Raw genomic sequence first — 20,357 nt, 5'->3', positions numbered from 1 at the left:
GATCAGGTGAACAAGGAGGCCATGTCATTAGTTTTCTTCTTTTATACCCTTTCTTGCCAGCCACGCTGTGGAGTACTTGGACGCGTGTGATGGAGCATTGTCCTGCATGAAAATCATGTTTTTCTTGAAGGATGCAGACTTCTTCCTGTACCACTGCTTGAAGAAGGTGTCTTCCAGAAACTGGCAGTAGGACTGGGAGTTGAGCTTGACTCCATCCTCAACCCGAAAAGGCCCCACAAGCTCATCTTTGATGATACCAGCCCAAACCAGTACTCCACCTCCACCTTGCTGGCGTCTGAGTCGGACTGGAGCTCTCTGCCCTTTACCAATCCAGCCACGGGCCCATCCATCTGGCCCATCAAGACTCACTCTCATTTCATCAGTCCATAAAACCTTAGAAAAACCAGTCTTGAGATATTTCTTGGCCCAGTCTTGACGTTTCAGCTTGTGTGTCTTGTTCAGTGGTGGTCGTCTTTCAGCCTTTCTTACCTTGGCCATGTCTCTGAGTATTGCACACCTTGTGCTTTTGGGCACTCCAGTGATGTTGCAGCTCTGAAATATGGCCAAACTGGTGGCAAGTGGCATCTTGGCAGCTGCACGCTTGACTTTTCTCAGTTCATGGGCAGTTATTTTGCGCCTTGGTTTTTCCACACGCTTCTTGCGACCCTGTTGACTATTTTGAATGAAACGCTTGATTGTTCGATGATCACGCTTCAGAAGCTTTGCAATTTTGAGACTGCTGCATCCCTCTGCAAGATATCTCACTATTTTTGACTTTTCTGAGCCTGTCAAGTCCTTCTTTTGACCCATTTTGCCAAAGGAAAGGACGTTGCCTAATAATTATGCACACCTGATATAGGGTGTTGACGTCATTAGACCACACCCCTTCTCATTACAGAGATGCACATCACCTAATATGCTTAATTGGTAGTAGGCTTTCGAGCCTATACAGCTTGGAGTAAGACAACATGCATGAAGAGGATGATGTGGACAAAATGCTCATTTGCCTAATAATTCTGCACTCCCTGTATTATTTTGAATCAATCTGAAATCGTTTTGCTGCTGGAAATAACACGGTGACAAATACGTATGAATACACAGGTATAAAAAGTCCACCCAAAAATGATCTATGTACATGTGCAGTAAAAAAGGAAATCCTCAGGTCTGGCAGCCAAAGACAGGATAGGAAATGGAAACTATTGAGAATGCGTTTCAGCATGTTTCACAAGGTCTGTCTGAATTCTTTCACCCAAACAAAAATAGCAACCGCCTAGGCGGTTTCTCCAAAAATGTTCAAAGTTTAAAATTCTAATCAGTTTTGGCAATTGCAGCAGTTCTTCCTGTGACTCGAACATGATTATCGAGGCAAAAAATTTAGAAACTGTGATTGCATGAGAAGCACAAGCTGCTCGGATGTAAATGAGTCCTTGATATTTATAATTGCTGTCACCAGCATTTAAACATTCTTGAATCCTGCAGTATTTTTCTCCCTCTGTAAAAATGTGCTCTGTTGTGTTAAAGCTCCTCTTGTCTTGTATGTCCATAACTTGTAGGCCAAACAGTATTTGATCTGGCCAGTGATACAGCAATGAAGCAGATTCTTGAGGGCAACATTCATCGAGTGAGTATCCAGCTGATAGTTGCTGTCCTAATTAACTATTTGTTCTCTTCTGTTTTTTTATGTTTTATTTTTTTAAACTGATTCATCTTTGCTCTTTGTCTGCCTGGCAGGATATGACCCGACATGTCAAGAAGTATGAAGGACCTCTCTGGAAGGTAAAATATGGGAACTGGCTTTTTTGGTAGCTCTGAAAATCCAATCAGCGAACGAAAACGCACAATTAAAGAAAAGGAGTAAGGCATATATATCTCTTCCTTGCTAAAATACTCCTCACAGCATGTAGTTCAGTGGTTCTTAAACTTTGTTGGCACGTTTCTCTTAACACATTCACTGCCAGCCATTTTCAAATCAGGTAACTCCCCACTGCCAGGGTTTTTGAGCATTTCTACTCATTTTTGAAGAGCCACAGAAAACTGTGTGTTATGATCATATAAACGCTGAACCTACCAAAATGAAGAACAGACCCTCTTCTTTCATCCAAAAAAAAAAGCTTGTTTCTACCATTTTCCATTCTTTAGTAATCAGCTGTAGAAGAGAGGTGGGTTCCACCAAAAATGCCTGTTTTGACCAAAAAAAGGGAGAAAATGAGCTTTTTGTGAAAAATACATTTCAAGCAGAAAAGTGCCTTTGACACTAATATTTCTTGCTTTGTGACACCTCTAACATATAAAATAGTTTTTCACTTCTATAAAACAGAAATAACACTGCGAAAGGTTATGTTTTATCAAAACAATTTATTTACAAATATATGAAAAAATAAAATTCACTGACAAGCTGCCCGAGGTTGTATTCTGGCCCCTCCCATTGAAAAACGTAATTGACGTCTATAGACGTCAATGGCAGTGAATGAGTTAAGAAAAAAAACGTTCTCACCTCCTACCAAACAAATTTTTGTCAGTTAACAATAACAAAGCATCCAAGTTGAAAACTGGAGAAATAAAGGTCAACAAGATAGCATCAGCAAACTGTTGTTTGTTAATCTTCCCCAAATAAATTACATTAGTTCAACTTCATTTCAGTCTGTATTTTACCTCCGGTTGACCATCTCCCTGTCTGCACTGGCTCTAAGCCCCACCAGGGGGGCCTGCCCCACAGTTTGAGAGCCAAAACTCACTCCTGATTGCTTTTACAGTACCGATCATACTCAGTGTTTATATGCTTTTATTATAAAAATAACTTTGACATGTAGTCCAGAAATCTGTTTTTTTTTTTTGTCATTAAATTGAAATGAGCATTTAAAAATCCAGAACTCCAGAGGTGCGGTGTGTAACTACACCGTCAGCTCGCTGCTTCATCAAATGTCGTGACCGTGAACGCAGACAAAGATCACAGTAGCAGATACAGCAGGCTTTACAGAGATTGCGATTGTCAGCTGACAACTAAAGAATAATCTAAGTGTTAATCATTTTTTAGTTATGTCATAGTGGTAGGGAAGGAAATCAAGAACAGGCTGAATTTTGCAGAATTTTCCTGCATTCTTATCACTCCCTTTTATCATTGCTGGAATGTTTCCTGGCAGTTGTGCATTGTGAAACATTGACGTCAGGCTCATGGCAGTGTAATTTTGTGCACCTGACAATTATGCAAGTCCGACAGACACAGAGATGATAACACAGAAAATGTGTAGAGCGTTTTCCACACTGAAAAACCGATAAAGAATCAATAAGAGAATTGCTAAAGAGTCTTACGCCTCTGGGGTGGCAGTGATGCCTGCTTTTGAGTTAAGCAAAACAGACACAAGCATCAAATCATCAGTGATCAGTGTGAGCCAAACATTATTGTACTGGAGAAAAACACAGTTTGCATTCCACACCTCTGACTGGCTTCTGTTTCTGAGAAACAAAGTCAAAACATAAATTCTGTGAAACTGAAACTGAAATATTTAAAACTCAACCTTACAGGTTTTTTAAATTATCTGGAAGAATCCTGTGTTTAAGTTTATTAAACTTACATTGAACTTATTTATTGCTCATTTTGCTTTTAAGTTATATTCAATATACAATACCCAGACTAAATAAATAAATAAAAACTGCCTATGCAAACAGCTAAGAAACTTCCACTGCACAATTACTGTTGTGATTAATATGTTTCACCTGGTAAAATGTTATTTAACCCAATCTGATTCAGAGAATAGCATCTCATTTCTTAAACAACCATATCCTGCGTTCATGTGAACAAAGGTTACATTATTGCATCACACAAAGAAAACGTTTTAAAACTACAAAGAACTGCGTATCACATTATTAAAACCCAGAAGAAGAAATGCAGTCAAAACAAAATATTGAATGATCATGATCATGGATTAGTTTGAGTGCCTTACAGTGAAATCAATCATTTTCACGCATCGATTGATCGACACGGAATCCTGAGCTTAATATGGAACCTTTGGGATGTGCTGGTGAAGACATTAGGCACCGGTCCGACACTTCCATCACCAATCCAAGATCCCCAGATTGTTATGTTGCATCGCTGCAACGCTAAAAGAGCTCCAACAAAATGCTGTTTTGTGGCTTTACAGGTGCAAATGTGTGATTGTAGGATGCCCACACACACACTGCTGTTCAGACTTGTTGTTAACATTGGGACGGCAAAGAAATCTGTTTCACTTAGTGGATGAACTGAGGAGCCAAGATAAGATAAATAAGGATGATTTAAATGTGAATCGTGTGATTTAGTGGTTTGCAGCAATGAAAATATCAAGCTGGAGATGAATATAACAGGTCCACTTTGCTGAAATCTATTGTAATAAATAGTCTCTTTCAGCCACTAGTGAAATCAGAAAAGGCTAAAAAATATTTAATTGAAAAATTAGACTGCTGATTCTTCACTTGTGTGGCTTCCTGCAGAGCTCCAGATTTTTTGGATGGCGCTCTTACTGGGTCGTCCTTCAAGATGGTGTTATATCCTGGTACTCAAAACAGTAGGTGCATCCCTCATTTTGTCTGTGCTCCTTGAATCAGACGTGTGAAAAGGTCTTAGCTAGAGATAAATGGAAGTGCTGCACAGTTTTGATTAGAAAGGTGCTATAGATCAGCGGTCCCCAACCCCCGGGCCACGGACCGGCCCATGAGTCGTTTGGTACCGGGCTGCGAGAGTTTAGGCTCGGGTGTGAAATTCATCGTTTTTAGGGGTTTTAATGGTTTTTAACATTATTTTTTTTTGTCTGTTTTATCATTAACTCGGTTTCCCTCGGTCTTTTCCCGTGTGTTATGAATAAATCTTCTTTTTTGTTGTATTTATCCGCGACAAGGCCAGTCCGTGAAAATATTGTCAGATCATAAACCGGTTGGTGGTGCAAAAAAGATTGTGGACCGCTGCTATAGATGAGAGACAAATGAGTAAAGAAGAGGAGAATTATTTCCCGTATACCTTTCCTTCTATCATCTATCAACTGTTGAGATTCCAAGTGAAATGGAAAAGGCCTCAATCTGTTTTTCTTTCTTCTATGAAGGTCAGAAGCAGCTGCCGGTGAAAGAAGGCAAGGCTGTAAGTCCCTCACAAACGCTCACTGTTTGGTAAGCCAACATTCAACATTGCGTTCCCTTTTTTTTGACCCCTGTGCTGAATTTGTCTTCGTGTAGCTTCTGCTTTTCCACAAATGAAAGCTTCTGATGTTTCTCATTTCCAGATAAGAGCCAAAGATAACTGCTTTTTCACTCTCAAGTGCTTTGATGACAGTGTGCACCACTTTAAAGTATCACCTAAAAATGACCCAGAGGGAACAAGAAAAGTAAGTTTGGTTTCTCCTCGGGTTGTCATTTCAAACACTTTTTAAAAATTCCTGTTATCTCCTGACCTTCGTTTTCTGCAAAGTTTTTGCAATAGCTCTGAAATGGGGAAAAAGCTAAGTTGCAATCTTAACTAATAACCTAACTTACTACCTTTCCTTACACTGTAAATGTTCCACATGTGTGGAATCCATTGGTAGATGAATAAAGTTCTTCTCTTTACTGGGTTACCCCAGTGTTCTTTAAGTGCATTTAAACAAACAGAAATTTATTAACAGTTCTCTAATCATATGTTTTGAAATCTTGAAGTAAAATGTAATTTTTAGCTTTTCTCAGGCTTTATGCAAAAGTGTAAAATCTCAAATGCACCCCAAGCTCATTAATTAACTCTTTGTTTGTTTAGTCATTATAACAACCCAGGTGTGAGAATTTGCATCATTACATTGAGTTATTCACAGGATTATTACTTGACTTTTGTAGTTGTTATGCGAGCTGTTCAGATGCTAAGACGTTGTCGCTCTAGATGAGAAATCGTTGTCTACTTTGTCTCTTGCATTGCTATGAATTATGTATCAGCGTAAGTAGCTGATAAAGAATGTAATTAAAAGTCCCGGCCATTATGTAAAATATACTACTAAAATTTGAAATGCAAGCTGTGTTCTAAAAGAAAATTTTGGCAATTTGGGAAAACAGTCGTTAGCTGGAAATAAGTACAAGTTTGTTTGTTTTTAATATATATAACAAATCACAGTAAAATTTGTCAGCTAGTAAATTTTAGAGGCAGATTATATATTTTATGACCTTTACAGAGAGAGCCTGGCTAGCTTATTTTCATCTTCTCTCCTGATGCTCCTCTAAAAAGAAATAATAATAATAATAAACATGTTTCCTATAGTATTTCAAAAACACATAAAGGTCAAGATCAGTCAAATAACTAAGTAAGCTTTTTGGTTTTTCTGTCCTTTGTTTGTCTTTCTTTAAGGCATGGGTTGATACATTGGAGGAGCACGCAGCTTACAGCACATACTACTGCTCCCAAGAGCAAGGGAGCGAAGAGGAGGAATACGAAGAAGTGATGTCACTTGGAGAGCTAACAAGTTCACTACAGGTGGCTGCAAACAGAAAGCGAGCCTAATTAGCATGTTGGCTTAACGACCCATAGTGTTTTCTGTGAACTAGTCCACCCACCCCGTGCTACTTTTTGTTGATCTGCAGTCTTCTCCCATCTCTCTAAATCACCAGGTTGCAGATGTCAGCCAGAAAAATCTGGAGAAGGAGGTCGCAGCGCTCCTGTCCATGCTGAAGAATGAAGAGCTGTCAGAAAGTAAAGCCTTTTATTTCACTTTTCTTTGTTATGTAATATACAGTACGTAGACGAGGAGAAACACACTTACACAGGAGGTGAAATGAAAACCTTTTGATTTAAAATTACAAGAGTCTTCAAACAGATTTAAATGCACAGTAATGTCTGAAAGACTGTTAATTAAGACGCAGCCATCTGGCACTGTCATTAGAGGTTTCTGCAGTGTGCTTGCTCTTTATACATGTTCTAAGAGCGTTTAAAAAAACAAACAAACTGTAATAGCTCAAAGTTGTGACTTTTCCATTGCATTCATTACTTTATGTGTTTTATCCCCTCAGAATTTCCATCAACAATACTGCAAAAGATGCAAGAAATATGTGAATTATCCAGCGAAACCACTTCCAATCTCAACATTTGTCTCAGCCTCTTCTCCAGACAGGAAGGGGTGAGTGTGACCTTCCAAAGACAAATTTAAACTTTTATTTGAGAGCCTAGTGACTGTGACTATGTTTTTCAGCTGATTATCAGCATTTTAGTCACCATTAACTGAAGACGGTTATTATCTAAGTTTACTTGGATCATAGAAAGGAGATAAATGAGATTACAGTGACATTTTAAATAACTTGATATCTGTAAGTGTTATATTGAGACTGTTGGGGCTCAGTAAGATGATGTATATCTTTGGGATGTAAAAAGAAATTATCCTACACAAAAAGATGCTGGAAAAATTCACTCTAACAAAAGCAGCTCAGCGGACTGAGTGGAAGTGATTATATGCTTACACATGGGGTTTTTTTCTTTGTTTTTGATTCAATGGATTTGATTAAAATGGAAGGATTCGGGGGCTAGAATACACCCCCTCATGAAAACAGGTAGATTATACCGCTTATAGCAACCTCAATTTTGCAACAATCTAGAAGAGAATGCAATAATCATTTAAAACCTGCAATTGATTCAAAATACCGTAAAGACAATGAAAGCATAACACATGTTGAATAGGAGAAGGGTTTTTTTTGTTTTTTTTGTTTTTTTTGTTTTGTTTTTATGAAATATGCTAATTTATGAACTTCTAGCAACACATTTCAAAGTGATTTGGGAGGGGCGGCATATGAAACACTGGAAAAGTTGTATTAAAAGCAACAACAACAAAGAAGAAAACACCTGAAAGAACTTCTCACAGCTAATTAGGTTAAATGGCAAAAGGTCAGTGCATGACTGGTATAAAAGAAAAGCTTTACAGCAAGGATGAGTCTTTCAGCAATAAATGTGGGGAGGGATTCGCCATTCTGCAAAAGTCCAAGCAACACGTTGACCTATAAAGCTCATTTATGTATGCATATTTTTTATTACTCTTGAACCACATTAAAGTAGCTTTGCATGACTGACCGTTCAAAAGCTGTTTTAAACAGCTGTTCTATCTTCATAAACACATTTTTGTTATGCCAACTTTCTTCTCATTAGCTGTTCCTCACAAACAAAAGATTTGAACAGCAGTTGGGTGGATGTCCTCTGCTCCAAATTAGGGGTTATGCTGTTGAATTGGCAATATTGGCGATATACACTTTCTTTAAATTATGTAGAGCAAAGAAAAAAAGGAACAGAGTGTTTGAAACAAATTTTGCCTTCCTGATGATGTAAAACTTGTTTTTTATATTAGTATCGACCCTACAAAGATTGGGGGATTTCAGCCTCTGTGCTTCATAATATTTTTAAAGATTCAGAGAAAAATTTAAAATCTCTGTACGCCAGGGACAAGGCTGAAAGCAGATTCGAAACGGCTGTGATCGTCAGGCTCTCAGGCAGCACATTTGAATTTTGTTGCTGTTGGGCTCAGAACAATTACAAAAACACTGTCAGGTGGGGACGGTTTGTTTACACATCAATAAATTAATGAATATTTGATCCTCTTCGAACGAGATCAGAAAAAAACAACAAGAAAAAAACTTTTTCCATTAAAGCAGTGGTTCCAAACTTTTTTGCTGGGCCCCCCTTTGTTTTACAAGAAAACTGTTACACCCCCCCCCCCCCCCCCCCCCACACACACACACACACACACATTTTGTTTTCAAACTCCATTGCAGTTTATTTCAAACCTCAAACATTTAGTAAACAATTAAGCAAATACAAGTAAACTGCAATAAATTACAGGCAGCAATAAAATACACTAACTCTTTTACGCTGCGTCCACACCTACACGGGTATTTTTGAAAACGCAGCTGTTTCTATGCGTTTGGACCTTTCGTCCACACGTAAACGGCGTTTCGAATCACCGAAAACGGAGAATGATGCTAGCAGTGTCCAAGGGTTCGTTCTTTGTTTTTGCTTTTTGTTTTGTTTTTCATACCGCGGGCCCCACACTTTGGGAACCTCTGCTTTAGACATTATGGGTGTTTGTTTTTTTTTTGTGTTTGTTACTTGGTATTTAGATTTTTTTTTTATGAGTTTCTATTTTTGTCTTTCTAGGCACTAACCTTTCAAAGTTATTGCAGAGCCAAAATATATTACTTTAAAATATGTATTATATATGTACGTAAGTAAAATTTTATTTGTATAGCACCTTTCAAGATAAAACATAAAAACAGAAATCAACCAAAAGCAAGTTTTAAAAGATGAGTTTTTAGCTGTTTTTTTTTTTAAGTGAAACCACTGAGTCCACAGATCTCAGGCTCAAAGGAAGGGAGTTCCAGAGTCTGGGGGCCACAGTTACAAACGCTCTATTGCCTTTTGTTTTCAGTCTCATATGTTGGACGACCAGCAAGCCCTGGTCACATGACCTCAGGGACCTGCTGGGGATGTAAGAATGTAAAATATCTCTGATATAGGTTGGTGCTTGTCCATGCAGAGCCCTGAATGTCAAAGTCAAAATCTTGAAGTGGATTCTGAATTTATTTATAAATTGTTTGACCTAAGTAACATGTGGTTCTGATTGGGTATTATGGGGTGTGGTTATGTCGCCAATCACAGGTGATTTAAGATAGAGACCGCCTTGTGTTTCATTATCTGAAGAGTGAGTGTGCTCGAAATGTCACCCTCTACTAAGATGTAATAAGATAATTTGAAGTACTGAAGCGTGTGAGCTGATGATCACTTTTATTGTGCTCTACCTGAACACAATTACAAGGAAAACCTAGTAGCTTTTTAAGATAATTTATAGAACAAATAAATATATATCCATGTGTAGAGTGTATATATATAGCACTCTTAGCCTCAGATGCTAGTCTTGCAGATGTGGTGGGGTTTTTTTTTTTTTTTTGCACTATATCCATTTAAATACATTCTTTATATATTTGAAAGTAATTGAATTCCATTTTGTTACATTTATGCAACTTCTCATCTTTCTCAGATTAAAATAAGTTTGTAAAACATGTAACACAATTCATAATCTGCTCTTTAGTGCACGAGGCTTCGCCAGCTGATGTGGATTTTTTTTTTTTTTTTTTTGAGTTGTGAAACGTTATGAATGAATTGCAGACTTGCATAGAGTAATTCAGTTGAAACTAAACTGAAGGCATCAGGTTGTAAAATTGGATTAGGAGCGCAAAGACGAGCAGGGTGTTCAGCCAAGTTATTACACTGGCGTAAAGCCCGGTTGTATTCAGGGTCAAACATAAGCCAAAGCAGTAGACTGATAATTTCTCAGTAAGGGGATATACTGCCACAGAATATTTTGGTTCAGTGAAACTGATATTGTCAATCAAATGTAAAATTGTGTGTGGTTAAAAAAACAGGACTAGAATGTCTCATTTTCTATGCACGATTAAACTAGAAGAAATGGTTTTAAACATATTTGGTCTTAAACCAAATATTTAACGGGCTGATAATGGCATTGTGAGAAGGACAAAAGTCAAAGGAGTCACCAAAGTAAGTAGAAGTCATGAATGGATTGCAATGACACTGCTATAATATTCTGGGTAAAAGAAATGGATTGCCAGCCTCATATTGCCATCCCTATATCCATGCTGTGTGCATGGCTCAAACTTTTATTACATAAATCAGCAGCCAGTTAATACAATATAAACAGTGCGGCACAGTCATTTGCAGTACATGTCTTTAATGCAAATACTAATAATTCTCAGTGTTTATTTAACAGTCGAACTCTGTAATCTGTGTGGGTATGTGTGCAAGTTCTTCAGTGGAAGCAAGAGGGTTTTGGCTGTGATTTTAGAACTGGCAGCGAAACAATGAATGATGTAAACACAGATATATGTGGATACAGCAGAGACGGGGCCGATGTGTTTATAGATAATTCCGATTTAATCTGGTTTTTGATGCAGAAGAAAAACCACTATTCATTGATGATGCATATAATTTACAACATGTCAACGACTGCATTTCTGATTACTATCGTAATGTGAAAGTGCCATCTTTTTTCTTTTTTTTGTGCAGTAAAACACTGAATCTGTAAAAGTGAGAGTGTTAAGTTGCATCCTGTCACGGTTTTAATTTGCAGCACTTTCTGAATCAGATTTGTGTTTGAATGTTCCACCAGAATAAGAATTTGTCCCTCTTTTGATTGTGAAAAATGATGTCTCGTAGTGCTGCTGCTTTTGATGCACTGCTGTGATAAATGTACACTTGAGATGCTGGCTATGTAAATCAAGGCATGTTTACCTTCACATCAATGCATAGATTCAACCCTTTTATGCATGACATTCCCACTGCTGCTCATTTTCTGCAGCACATGAAAAGACCAGACAAAACCAAACCCTGAATATAATCATTAGATGATGGAGAAAAAAACCCTCTCTTCAGTCACAATGTGTATGTCCTTTTTTTCCCCCTTTTTTATATAGACTCCGTCTCTTCACAAATGCTCAGTAACACAACTTCAATCATTTCTGTGGGGATCTTTAAGAAGAAGACAGCAGCTGATGAAGCTGGGGCTGCCAGGAACAGTTTGAATGTTCTGAGTTTAACAGCCAGTCCAGTGCATTCAGTCTTTACATGTGGGCCGGGCCTCGATCGCTCAGCTGCACAGCCTTTTGAACTGCAATCTGCAGAGGCAGAGCACATGATAAAAGACTCACAGAATCTCAGAACTCACCATGAATAGGCCTAGTCTCAATAGGGATAATTCAAACTATACAGTATAGCTCCGTCTGTAAATGATGGTTCGCCGGCTAAATGAAGAAGTTGGGCCTATGCTTACTCCCCCTGCAAAGGAAATATACTGACTCACTTCCAGGCCCTGCAGCCCTTCTTTGTATTTAAACACCACCTGTGGAGGGGTCAGCAGGAGGAATTTCCTCTCTAAGTTCATAATTGTGCAGAGATGTCAAGTGATCTGCACTCTGTCATCATACAGCACTTCCACCCCACTTCATTTAGCTTTCTCTTCTCTTGTGGATGATCATTTATAATCATTTCTCCCTCTTCTGTTACTTTGACAATCCAAAGTAAACCCCTGCCTCATCAGTGGACTTTAATTTTGCATTTGCACAATGTCAGCCTTTCCGTGGAAATAGTGAAGTAAAAGTGAGCACACCTTCATATTATCAGCACTAATGTTTTGTGTAAAAGGAAGGTTTAGCTAATGGTTTATATCGGAGTCCATTATCCGTCATTTGATTCCCTCTCTTCTACGGGACTCGTGTTCTCTGGCAGGCTATTTGAGACGGCAGCATCAAGGCTGCTGGCCTCCATTACAGATAAACATGGCTCAACCCTCTCAGCTCCATCTCTGTCTCTCTCGCCATGGGTCTGATAATGAGAGGACAGAACAGAGGGGGGATCAGTCAGTCAACATGGTGTTTACTTGCAGACCTGCTGCCATCAAAGCCTGTCTCATAGTCATGCACATTTGTCCTCTGTTTTTAATGAGACTTTGAATAAAATTTTGGTAGCCTGGAGAACGCTTGGCCATCTTTTGCTCGTGGTTATCGAGTGCAGAGGATAGAATTCATGATGGTTTCTGTTTCTGAGAGTGATTAGCGTGTTTCCTTTTGTCTGTGTGTGTTTGTGTGTGGTGAGCTCAGGTGCGCAGTCTGAAATTGGAGCAGGAGGTGGAGAAGAATAAGATCCTCTCTGAGGCACTGCAGACTCTCGCCACAGAGCACCACGAACTTGAGCAATCCGTCGTCAAGGGATCTTCACCACGGAGTGCCCTCAGCGAGGATGAGTTCCACGACGCCGTTTCTGGTGAGTTGACAGGTTATTAAACACGCAGGAGACTTTGTGGCAAGCTCCTACTCACGCTCAATGCTCTTTCATCCACCTATAGGACACTGGAGTACTTTTTCCTGTCAGTGAATGCTTTCGGTATGTTTGCCGCTCCTCGAGCCCCAAGTGGTTCTGTTGAAAATGAATATGCTGTGAAAAAGTCCTGCATGTTCTACAAACATAAAAAATATATACCAGTAATGCTTGCTAAGATTAAAAAAAAAAAAAAAAAAAAATCTACAAAAGAGAAAATTTCGGACTTGGTGGTGTTTTCGGTTGTTTTGAATTTATTCAAACTTTTTTTTAAAATTTCATTTGTTTGATTTTCCTGATGAGTTATCTAACCAGCTTTCATAGATAAAAGGGAGTCATGGCTGAAGAAAATGAAATAATAACAGAGCTGCATGGGACATTTGCACTGATTGTTGTGGAGCATGACTGAATGTTTTTTGTGAATAATGGTTTAGGGTTTTTTTTTTTTGTCTTTTTTTTGTAGCACAATCAAAGTGTTAGCATAAAATTAGTTTAAAAAAAAAGAAAGCATCCAAACAAGAAAAAAATGAATAATTGTATGTTTTGTATACTAATAACACAAAAGTGACAGAATTACACTTTGTTTTTTGGTTACTCCCTTAACAGTGGTTGTTGAGTAATCAGTGTATAATTTGTTCTTTTCAACTGAGAATAAAAAATCAGAAAATGATAAATGCGGCACAGAGAAAAATCAAATAATGCAGTGTTTTTCCTTTTCGTCTTTTTATTTTGAATGCAAAACTGGGAAACAAATATCCGAGTCACAGATCTGATTTGATTTTATATACTTCATCAGGAAGTAACTAACTTCTTTGTATCGCACACTTTACCGGGCAGCTACGAGTAAACAAGTCGCTGCCTAAATAAATATCTAATCAGTCAATCACATGGCAGCAATTCAATGCATTTAGGTGTGTAGACATGGTTGAGATGACCTGCTGAAGTTCTAACTGAGCATGAGAACGGGGAAGAAAGATGATTTAAGTGACTTTGAATGTGTTGATCTGAGTATTTCAGAAATGGCTGTTATACTGGGATTTTACTACACAACCATATCTAGGATTTAGAAAGAATGGTCAGAAAAAGAGAAAATGTGGTAGCGAAAATGCCTTGTTGGTACTAGGGGCGACAGTAACTCAAAGAATGAATTGTTACAACCAAGATACGCAGAAGAATGTCTCTAAATGCAAAATACTGTGAACCTTGTAGAAGATGGGTTATGGCAGTTTGGGCTTGGCACACTTTTGGCTCCTTAGCACCATTTGAACATCGCTTAAATACTATAGCTTATGCCGAGCATTGTTACTGACCATGTCCACCCTTTCTGCTTCTAGCAGGCTGATGCAACATGTCAGAAACCATTCACATGATCTCTTGAACATGACAATGACGTTAATGAGCCCAAATGGCCTTCATAGCCACTAGATCTCAATCCAATAGAGCACTTTTGGGATGTGATGGATAGGGAGATGCATATCATAGATATGCAGCTGACAAATCTGCAGCCCCCATGTGATGAAGTTATGTCAGCTGTCAGTGCTTTAGATCATTCACAGCAAATTTAAGCTGCTAATGATGCGTTTTGCAATTCTAATTTTCCAAACTGCATCTAAATTATAAGATAGAGCGCTTGTTAGACTTTTATTTATCTGTTCTTTCGTAAGTTGATAGCTTTCCTTTTCGTAGGTTGTGAAAGTCACTTTTTTTAGCATTCTTATATATTTCACTTGATGCTCACGTTTTCATTACTTCAATTACTGAGACAAGGAAGCGAATGACTTCTCAATCACACAAAGCTGTTTTGTGAAATCAGATTTGGTCCTTGATCAGCTTTTTAAATTTCTATTTGATGCATTCAACCAAAAGTCATTCATATTTTTTGTGCTGTGTATCTGTTGCAAAAATGAATACTTCCAACTCGTAGTACATCTTTTTTTTTTTTTTCAAAATTTTGGACGCTGAGCTTATAAATTTAGTTTTGGAAAACAATATAAATTTTACAACAATATATCCGTATCAATTAAATTTGTCTTTGGTGTTTTGTAATCAAACTCACGGCAACACTGTTCTCAAATGTACAGGCACATTCATAATGCCCATAAATGGTTTTTTTTTTAATGGTGGGTGTTTTACATCGATCGGTCAGCTTACAGTAATGGGAAGGAAACTATACTGTCCTTTTAACATTTGATAAACAAAAAGTATTTCTTAATTTTGAGATAATACACAATTTTCTGTGCCTTCTAATTGACAAACTATCTAATAGCAATACTTTTTTCTAGATACTCAGAGGATATTCAGTTGAACAGTAATCCTGCAGTGACTCCTCTACATGTGTTTGTCTCCACCAGACTCAGAATCTGAGCTTTCCCTGAGCGGCTTTGAGACGGTAGCCAGCCAATCCTGTGAGGAAGACGAGGACGAGGACGAAGGCTCTGTCATGTTAAGCAGCACTTGCAGCAGCCCCGCCAGCACGCTGGAGCAGGATCACCATGGTGACAAGGCTGAGACTCAACCCAATGGGATAACAAAGCATAGGTCAGCTCTGCAATACGCCATCACAGTTTCTTAAATGGACTGTTGACCTCTGGTTCTTTTAATCTCACATCCAAAGATGAACAAGCCCATCAAAGTCACTGCCCTTTCATACAACATAGCAGCCTAATATTGTTGAATTTTTAATTCTTTAATTCAAATTTGTTATTAGTGTCAGATATGTGTAACAGCATATTAGGTTAAAAAAAAAAAGAAAGAAAAAATTTAGGGTGGCCTAGGCAATGGGTCATATTCTCAGAAAATTGATTCTGAGGTTCTGATTGTACGATAGATTACAAATGCACTTAATGCCTAATTTGACCATTTAGTAGAAGAACTGACTGCAAATTTATAGAGTTATCAGAGACTCCATTAGCTAACACATGAAAGTATTTTATTAAGCTGTCCTTCCACTTTCTTAAACACTTGTCCAGTTCAGGGAATATTTAGTCAACTGTGTAATTTAAAGACTAAAGAGCTGATGCTGATCTAATAAAAACATACCCGAGGGAAACCACTAACATATGTTCAGTCTGTCAGGAATTGGAGAATTTTTTATTTTATTTTAAAGCAACACTTATTTTTAAGTTAAGAGAACCTAATTCTTCTTGAGATTGTGAAGGTTTATGAAAATTGATTTAACAGCTGGTTTAAAAAAATCTGTGTTTTGACCAAGAAATTCAAGTGCCAACCTGTAATTGAACAGAAAGTAAGGATAAAGTAGTAGGACTGGTATTTTTCTTACTTGAAGATCCTCATACTATGAATTCTGAGTCTCTTTAACATAATCTTAAAGAGATTATTTCTTCCCAATAAGCTTTAAGCTAGTTTTGAGGCATGCTTGAAAAACTTAGAGGAAGTTGAAATTGCACATCATGAGCATTCTGGAATGTCCGCTCTACTGTCAAACGGATGTTCCACTCCAGAATAAAACCTTTTCCAGTGCCCGTTCTTATGAAGTGGAACTTTGTGGAATGCCTGCATGGTTCTGTTCTAAGACCAACAATCTCTTGCAGATATATTATGCATATATTATTATATTATTATTATCAGATGCCTACTGTATAAAGTGTCATTTCTATGCTGATGATGCAAACATTTATGTATCATCACAGAAGGCTGAAGAGTTTTTCAGTGATCTGTTTTTAGTTTGCAAAATATTAAATATAATTTAAAGTAAAATATTTACTTGTATCTTATTGAAAATCAGTCAGTACTGATGAGAAGGGACTAAATAAGACAATAGATAAGTGAATACATAAAGTAATTTATGTATGTATAATAATTTTGTATAGCTTGGTGTTGTCTAGGATTCCAAATTAGAATCCCAGTCAGACTTTGGGAAATATTTTTCATTTTGTATGTTTGAGTGGAGGTAACCAAAATAAGACTAAATATAACCATTAATAAAAAAAAAATAAACCATTATGCATTTCAAAAGATATATAATTTATTCAGCTCTGAGAATTTGATACATTTCTTGTTCATAAAATCTTTTTTTAAATCTGTGAAGGGCCTTACCCACATAAAATAAAACTTTAAAAATGGGCCACTACAATTAAAATCAGTTTTATTTTATTTACTAGTACCAGTTCAGAACCATGTTCACCTCAAAACAGTTTACATTATAATGTAAAGACCCTCCAATATTAGAAACAAACCCTAACACTCACATGACCCACAATAAGCATGTACTTGGCGAAAGTAGGAAGGAAAATCTCCCTTTAAACAGGAAAAAATCTCCAGCAGAAAGAGGGAGGGGCAGCCACCTGGGACCAGTTAGAGGTAAGGGAAGAGAAACAACACTATGGGAGAGAGGGCCAGAGTTTAATGATTACTAATGATTAAATGGAGTACAGGTGTATAAACACTCACAGAGTGAAAAGAAAGCAGTAAAGAAGAAACAATACATCACATGAAGACTCTGCAGTCTAAGCCTACTGCAGCATAACTAAGAGAGGGTTCAGGGTCATCTGATCCAGCCGTATCTATGTGCTTTATTAACAAAGAAAGCTTTAAGCCTAATCTTTAAACTAGAGAGCGTGTCTGTCTCTCACATGTAGACAAGCTAGTGTAAATAAGCAAAATCTAAACTATTGCTGCCATCACATATAACGACATTCACTGACTTTAAAGTTCTATATTTGTACAACACTATGGTTTAAACTAAAGCAAATATTTCATCACTTAAATCAGTTTTTAATGCATGCAATGTCTTGGGGGGGTTGTTTGTTTGTTTGTTTATTTGTTTTTGTTTTCAGTCTTTATGTCCAGTCTTTATCATTTTTGTTATAATTACTGTTTGCGTGGTTGTTTGTCTGTCTCAGTTTATAGATGGTCTTTATGTTTATATTAGAGTGCTGTATCTTTAAAAGCCTAAGGTATAACAGTCAGTTGCACTTTCATTTAAATGTAACAGTGTTTACATGTATCACTCCTGTCAAATGAATTAAATTTCTTTTATTTAAACATTGTAAATTTATTTTAAAAATTTAAATTCAAATATTTTCAAGAACACGGTGAATGTATTTTAGTCACTGCTTCACATTACAAGGATGGATCAACCTCATCGTACCACCGATGTCACCACTTGGTTGGATTAAAAGCTTATTTAGTTGATGTAACTGAAAAGCAACGAAAATTTGGCCGGGATGATATTTTTTGTTCATTAGGAACTACAAAGCAAGTAGTAAAGAAGCAAAGATGTTCTTGGTAACATTATTGATATGGTTGCACTTCCTCCCATTTGAGTTTATGTGACATTGTTAATGGCGTAAGGGGTGTGATCACGTTAATCCAACGTTGCTAAGCAAAACAATGTGGTTTTCTGATAAAAAGCAAAAATAAATCAATTTAAAAAGTGTCTTCACAAAAGTATAAAAGTTTTTCTCTGAGAAATTTGAGGGTTTTTTTCTTAAATGTATCACTCTCATTTAATCTTTACTACTACCACTATAATCTATAATCTTTTTTCCATAAGCCTATTTTCATCAAATCTATATTGTTGTTAGACCTATGCAGTGTTAGATATTTAATAACCCACTCGAACAGTCCTTTTTTTTTTTTTCTCAGTGATCTTTTTAACTTCTTGAGGTGTTTCCACTTCACCGTGTGAATAATTTAGAGTCATGGGCAGCCTGGTAAAGGCACAAGAAGGAGTTGTAGTATAGAAAGGACTCCGCTCTCTGTTGGAGCCGTTAAATATTGATAAGGTCACAGTGTAATGCAATAATCAGTTTGCAGTATGATCCCTTGTTGGCTGATCCCTCGGGCAGCTGGGGAGTGCGGTTCACATTATTTGGGTGATTTTTTAAATGTCATCATTACGCTAACGCCTCAGTTTTTACATTTTATTTTTGTACTTTAAACGAATCTCCAGCCTGCACACCTTATTAGACAGTTTGAGACAGACAGGACATAAGTGCTGCTGGTGGATGATTCCTGCTAACCACCTTTGCTGCTGGTATTGTCTGTCTGGGCTTTGTTCCAGTGTGTCACATAATACATTAGGCTATTGTTGACTATATTCACTTGATGTGATGCTTGCAGCAGGTATTGTATGTCTGGCACATTTACTCCAGTGGAATATTTTTAGTGCATTAGAACAAAATGAAAGCATCACATACACTTTTTAGAAGTACTGTAATTTTGTCATTTTAGGACAAGCTTACCGGCGCCAATGTTTTCGAGAAATGACTTCAGCATTTGGAGTATTCTGAGGAACTGCATTGGAATGGTGAGAATGGTTTTCTAGAGTTTTTTTTATTGCCCATCCATTATGATGACGAGGATCATTCCACCCACTGCTTTGGTATTTATGGTCTTGTCATGCAAAATAGCCTTGTGCAGGTGCAGACAACACTTAGTTACACTTGTGGTGACTCTTTTTCCGATAGTTTGCCAGTAAGTTGATTTATGTCCTGATACTAGCAAAAACAAATACATTTTTTTAGCCTAAGCTGCATTAGTGCACACTAAACTTAAATTGACTGTATTATAAATCTGCAGCTCTGAACCAACCCTTAGGTTTAGTTTCCAAGCACCGCAGAAAGCAGCTGTGGAAAAAAACACAATGTACACTATTTTCTCAGCACTAAAGAGAAGAAGAAGAAAGCTAGACAACTGGTGGTGACAATAGTTGAGCGTTTAGCTACTTAAATTCCAAATAGAGGCCAGAAGAGCTAATGGAGAATGACTCTATATTTATCAAGTAGCCAAACATATAATTCCAAACCCTTTTTTATAAAAAAAAAATATGACATCTGTGTAACTAACCTACTCCTAGCAGAACTTGGGAGATCAAGCAAAAAAAATCACATATTCTGAAAGTCTCAGGTTAAGTGTCAGGGTATTCATGAATCATGATGACTTTCATCTCACAAGGTCACTCTTCTATTTGAAGAATTTTCTGAAGCTTTTTCTTTTATTACCAGCAAATACAGCAATAAATACTCACCTTAATGCGGTAGATACTTTGGTCCAGAGCAACGTAAATGCTTGTATGTACCAAACGACCAAACACTGATCCTTTTTAACACTCAGCAGCTCGATGCACTGCCATGTCAAAAGACCTTATTTGCTCTTTGTAATGAAACCTTGTCCTTCAATTCTCCTTGATGTCCCTTTCAGGAGCTCTCCAAGATTACAATGCCAGTGATTTTCAACGAGCCGCTTAGCTTCCTGCAGCGTCTCACAGAGTACATGGAGCACACGTACCTCATTCACCAGGCCAACGCATCTTCAGATTCTATTGAGAGAATGAAGGTAGTTCATAGGTTTTCTACTTAAACTGCCCACAGGCACAGCTTAACAATTTTTTGCTTCTAGTTTAGTTTCTCTGATTTGGTGTGTGTTTTTTATCTACTGTGGCAGTGTGTGGCTGCGTTTGCAGTGTCCGCTGTGGCCTCCCAGTGGGAGCGAACAGGTAAACCATTCAACCCTCTACTGGGAGAAACCTATGAACTAGTCAGGTAAGTGA

At 37.5% G+C, this 20,357-nt stretch overlaps 1 protein-coding gene across 3 annotated transcripts in view; it reads left to right on the top strand.

Moving 5' to 3' along the window:
- osbpl1a (oxysterol binding protein-like 1A) overlaps positions 1-20,357 on the top strand; it is a 32,279-nt gene that overhangs the window by 6,690 nt on the left and 5,232 nt on the right. For all 3 annotated transcript variants that reach the window (XM_086281587.1, XM_086281586.1, XM_086281588.1), the window contains exons 8-20: positions 1,554-1,621; positions 1,732-1,776; positions 4,468-4,541; positions 5,073-5,136; positions 5,250-5,351; positions 6,332-6,457; positions 6,592-6,673; positions 6,991-7,097; positions 12,628-12,790; positions 15,196-15,382; positions 19,040-19,115; positions 20,009-20,143; positions 20,252-20,349. In XM_086281587.1, the coding sequence (XP_086137713.1) occupies positions 1,554-1,621; positions 1,732-1,776; positions 4,468-4,541; positions 5,073-5,136; positions 5,250-5,351; positions 6,332-6,457; positions 6,592-6,673; positions 6,991-7,097; positions 12,628-12,790; positions 15,196-15,382; positions 19,040-19,115; positions 20,009-20,143; positions 20,252-20,349 (1,327 nt within the window). The remainder of the gene's footprint in view (positions 1-1,553; positions 1,622-1,731; positions 1,777-4,467; positions 4,542-5,072; positions 5,137-5,249; positions 5,352-6,331; positions 6,458-6,591; positions 6,674-6,990; positions 7,098-12,627; positions 12,791-15,195; positions 15,383-19,039; positions 19,116-20,008; positions 20,144-20,251; positions 20,350-20,357) is intronic.

Source organism: Aulonocara sp. 'chitande type north' Nkhata Bay, linkage group LG23 (assembly GCF_057382095.1).
Source record: "Aulonocara sp. 'chitande type north' Nkhata Bay isolate Kocher_YH1m ecotype deep benthic linkage group LG23, A_spYH_male_GT1.1, whole genome shotgun sequence".
Lineage (NCBI taxonomy): Eukaryota > Metazoa > Chordata > Actinopteri > Cichliformes > Cichlidae > Aulonocara > Aulonocara sp. 'chitande type north' Nkhata Bay.
The sequence above is the reverse complement of the archived record's forward strand: the minus strand, read 5'-3'. Positions and strand labels throughout refer to the sequence as shown.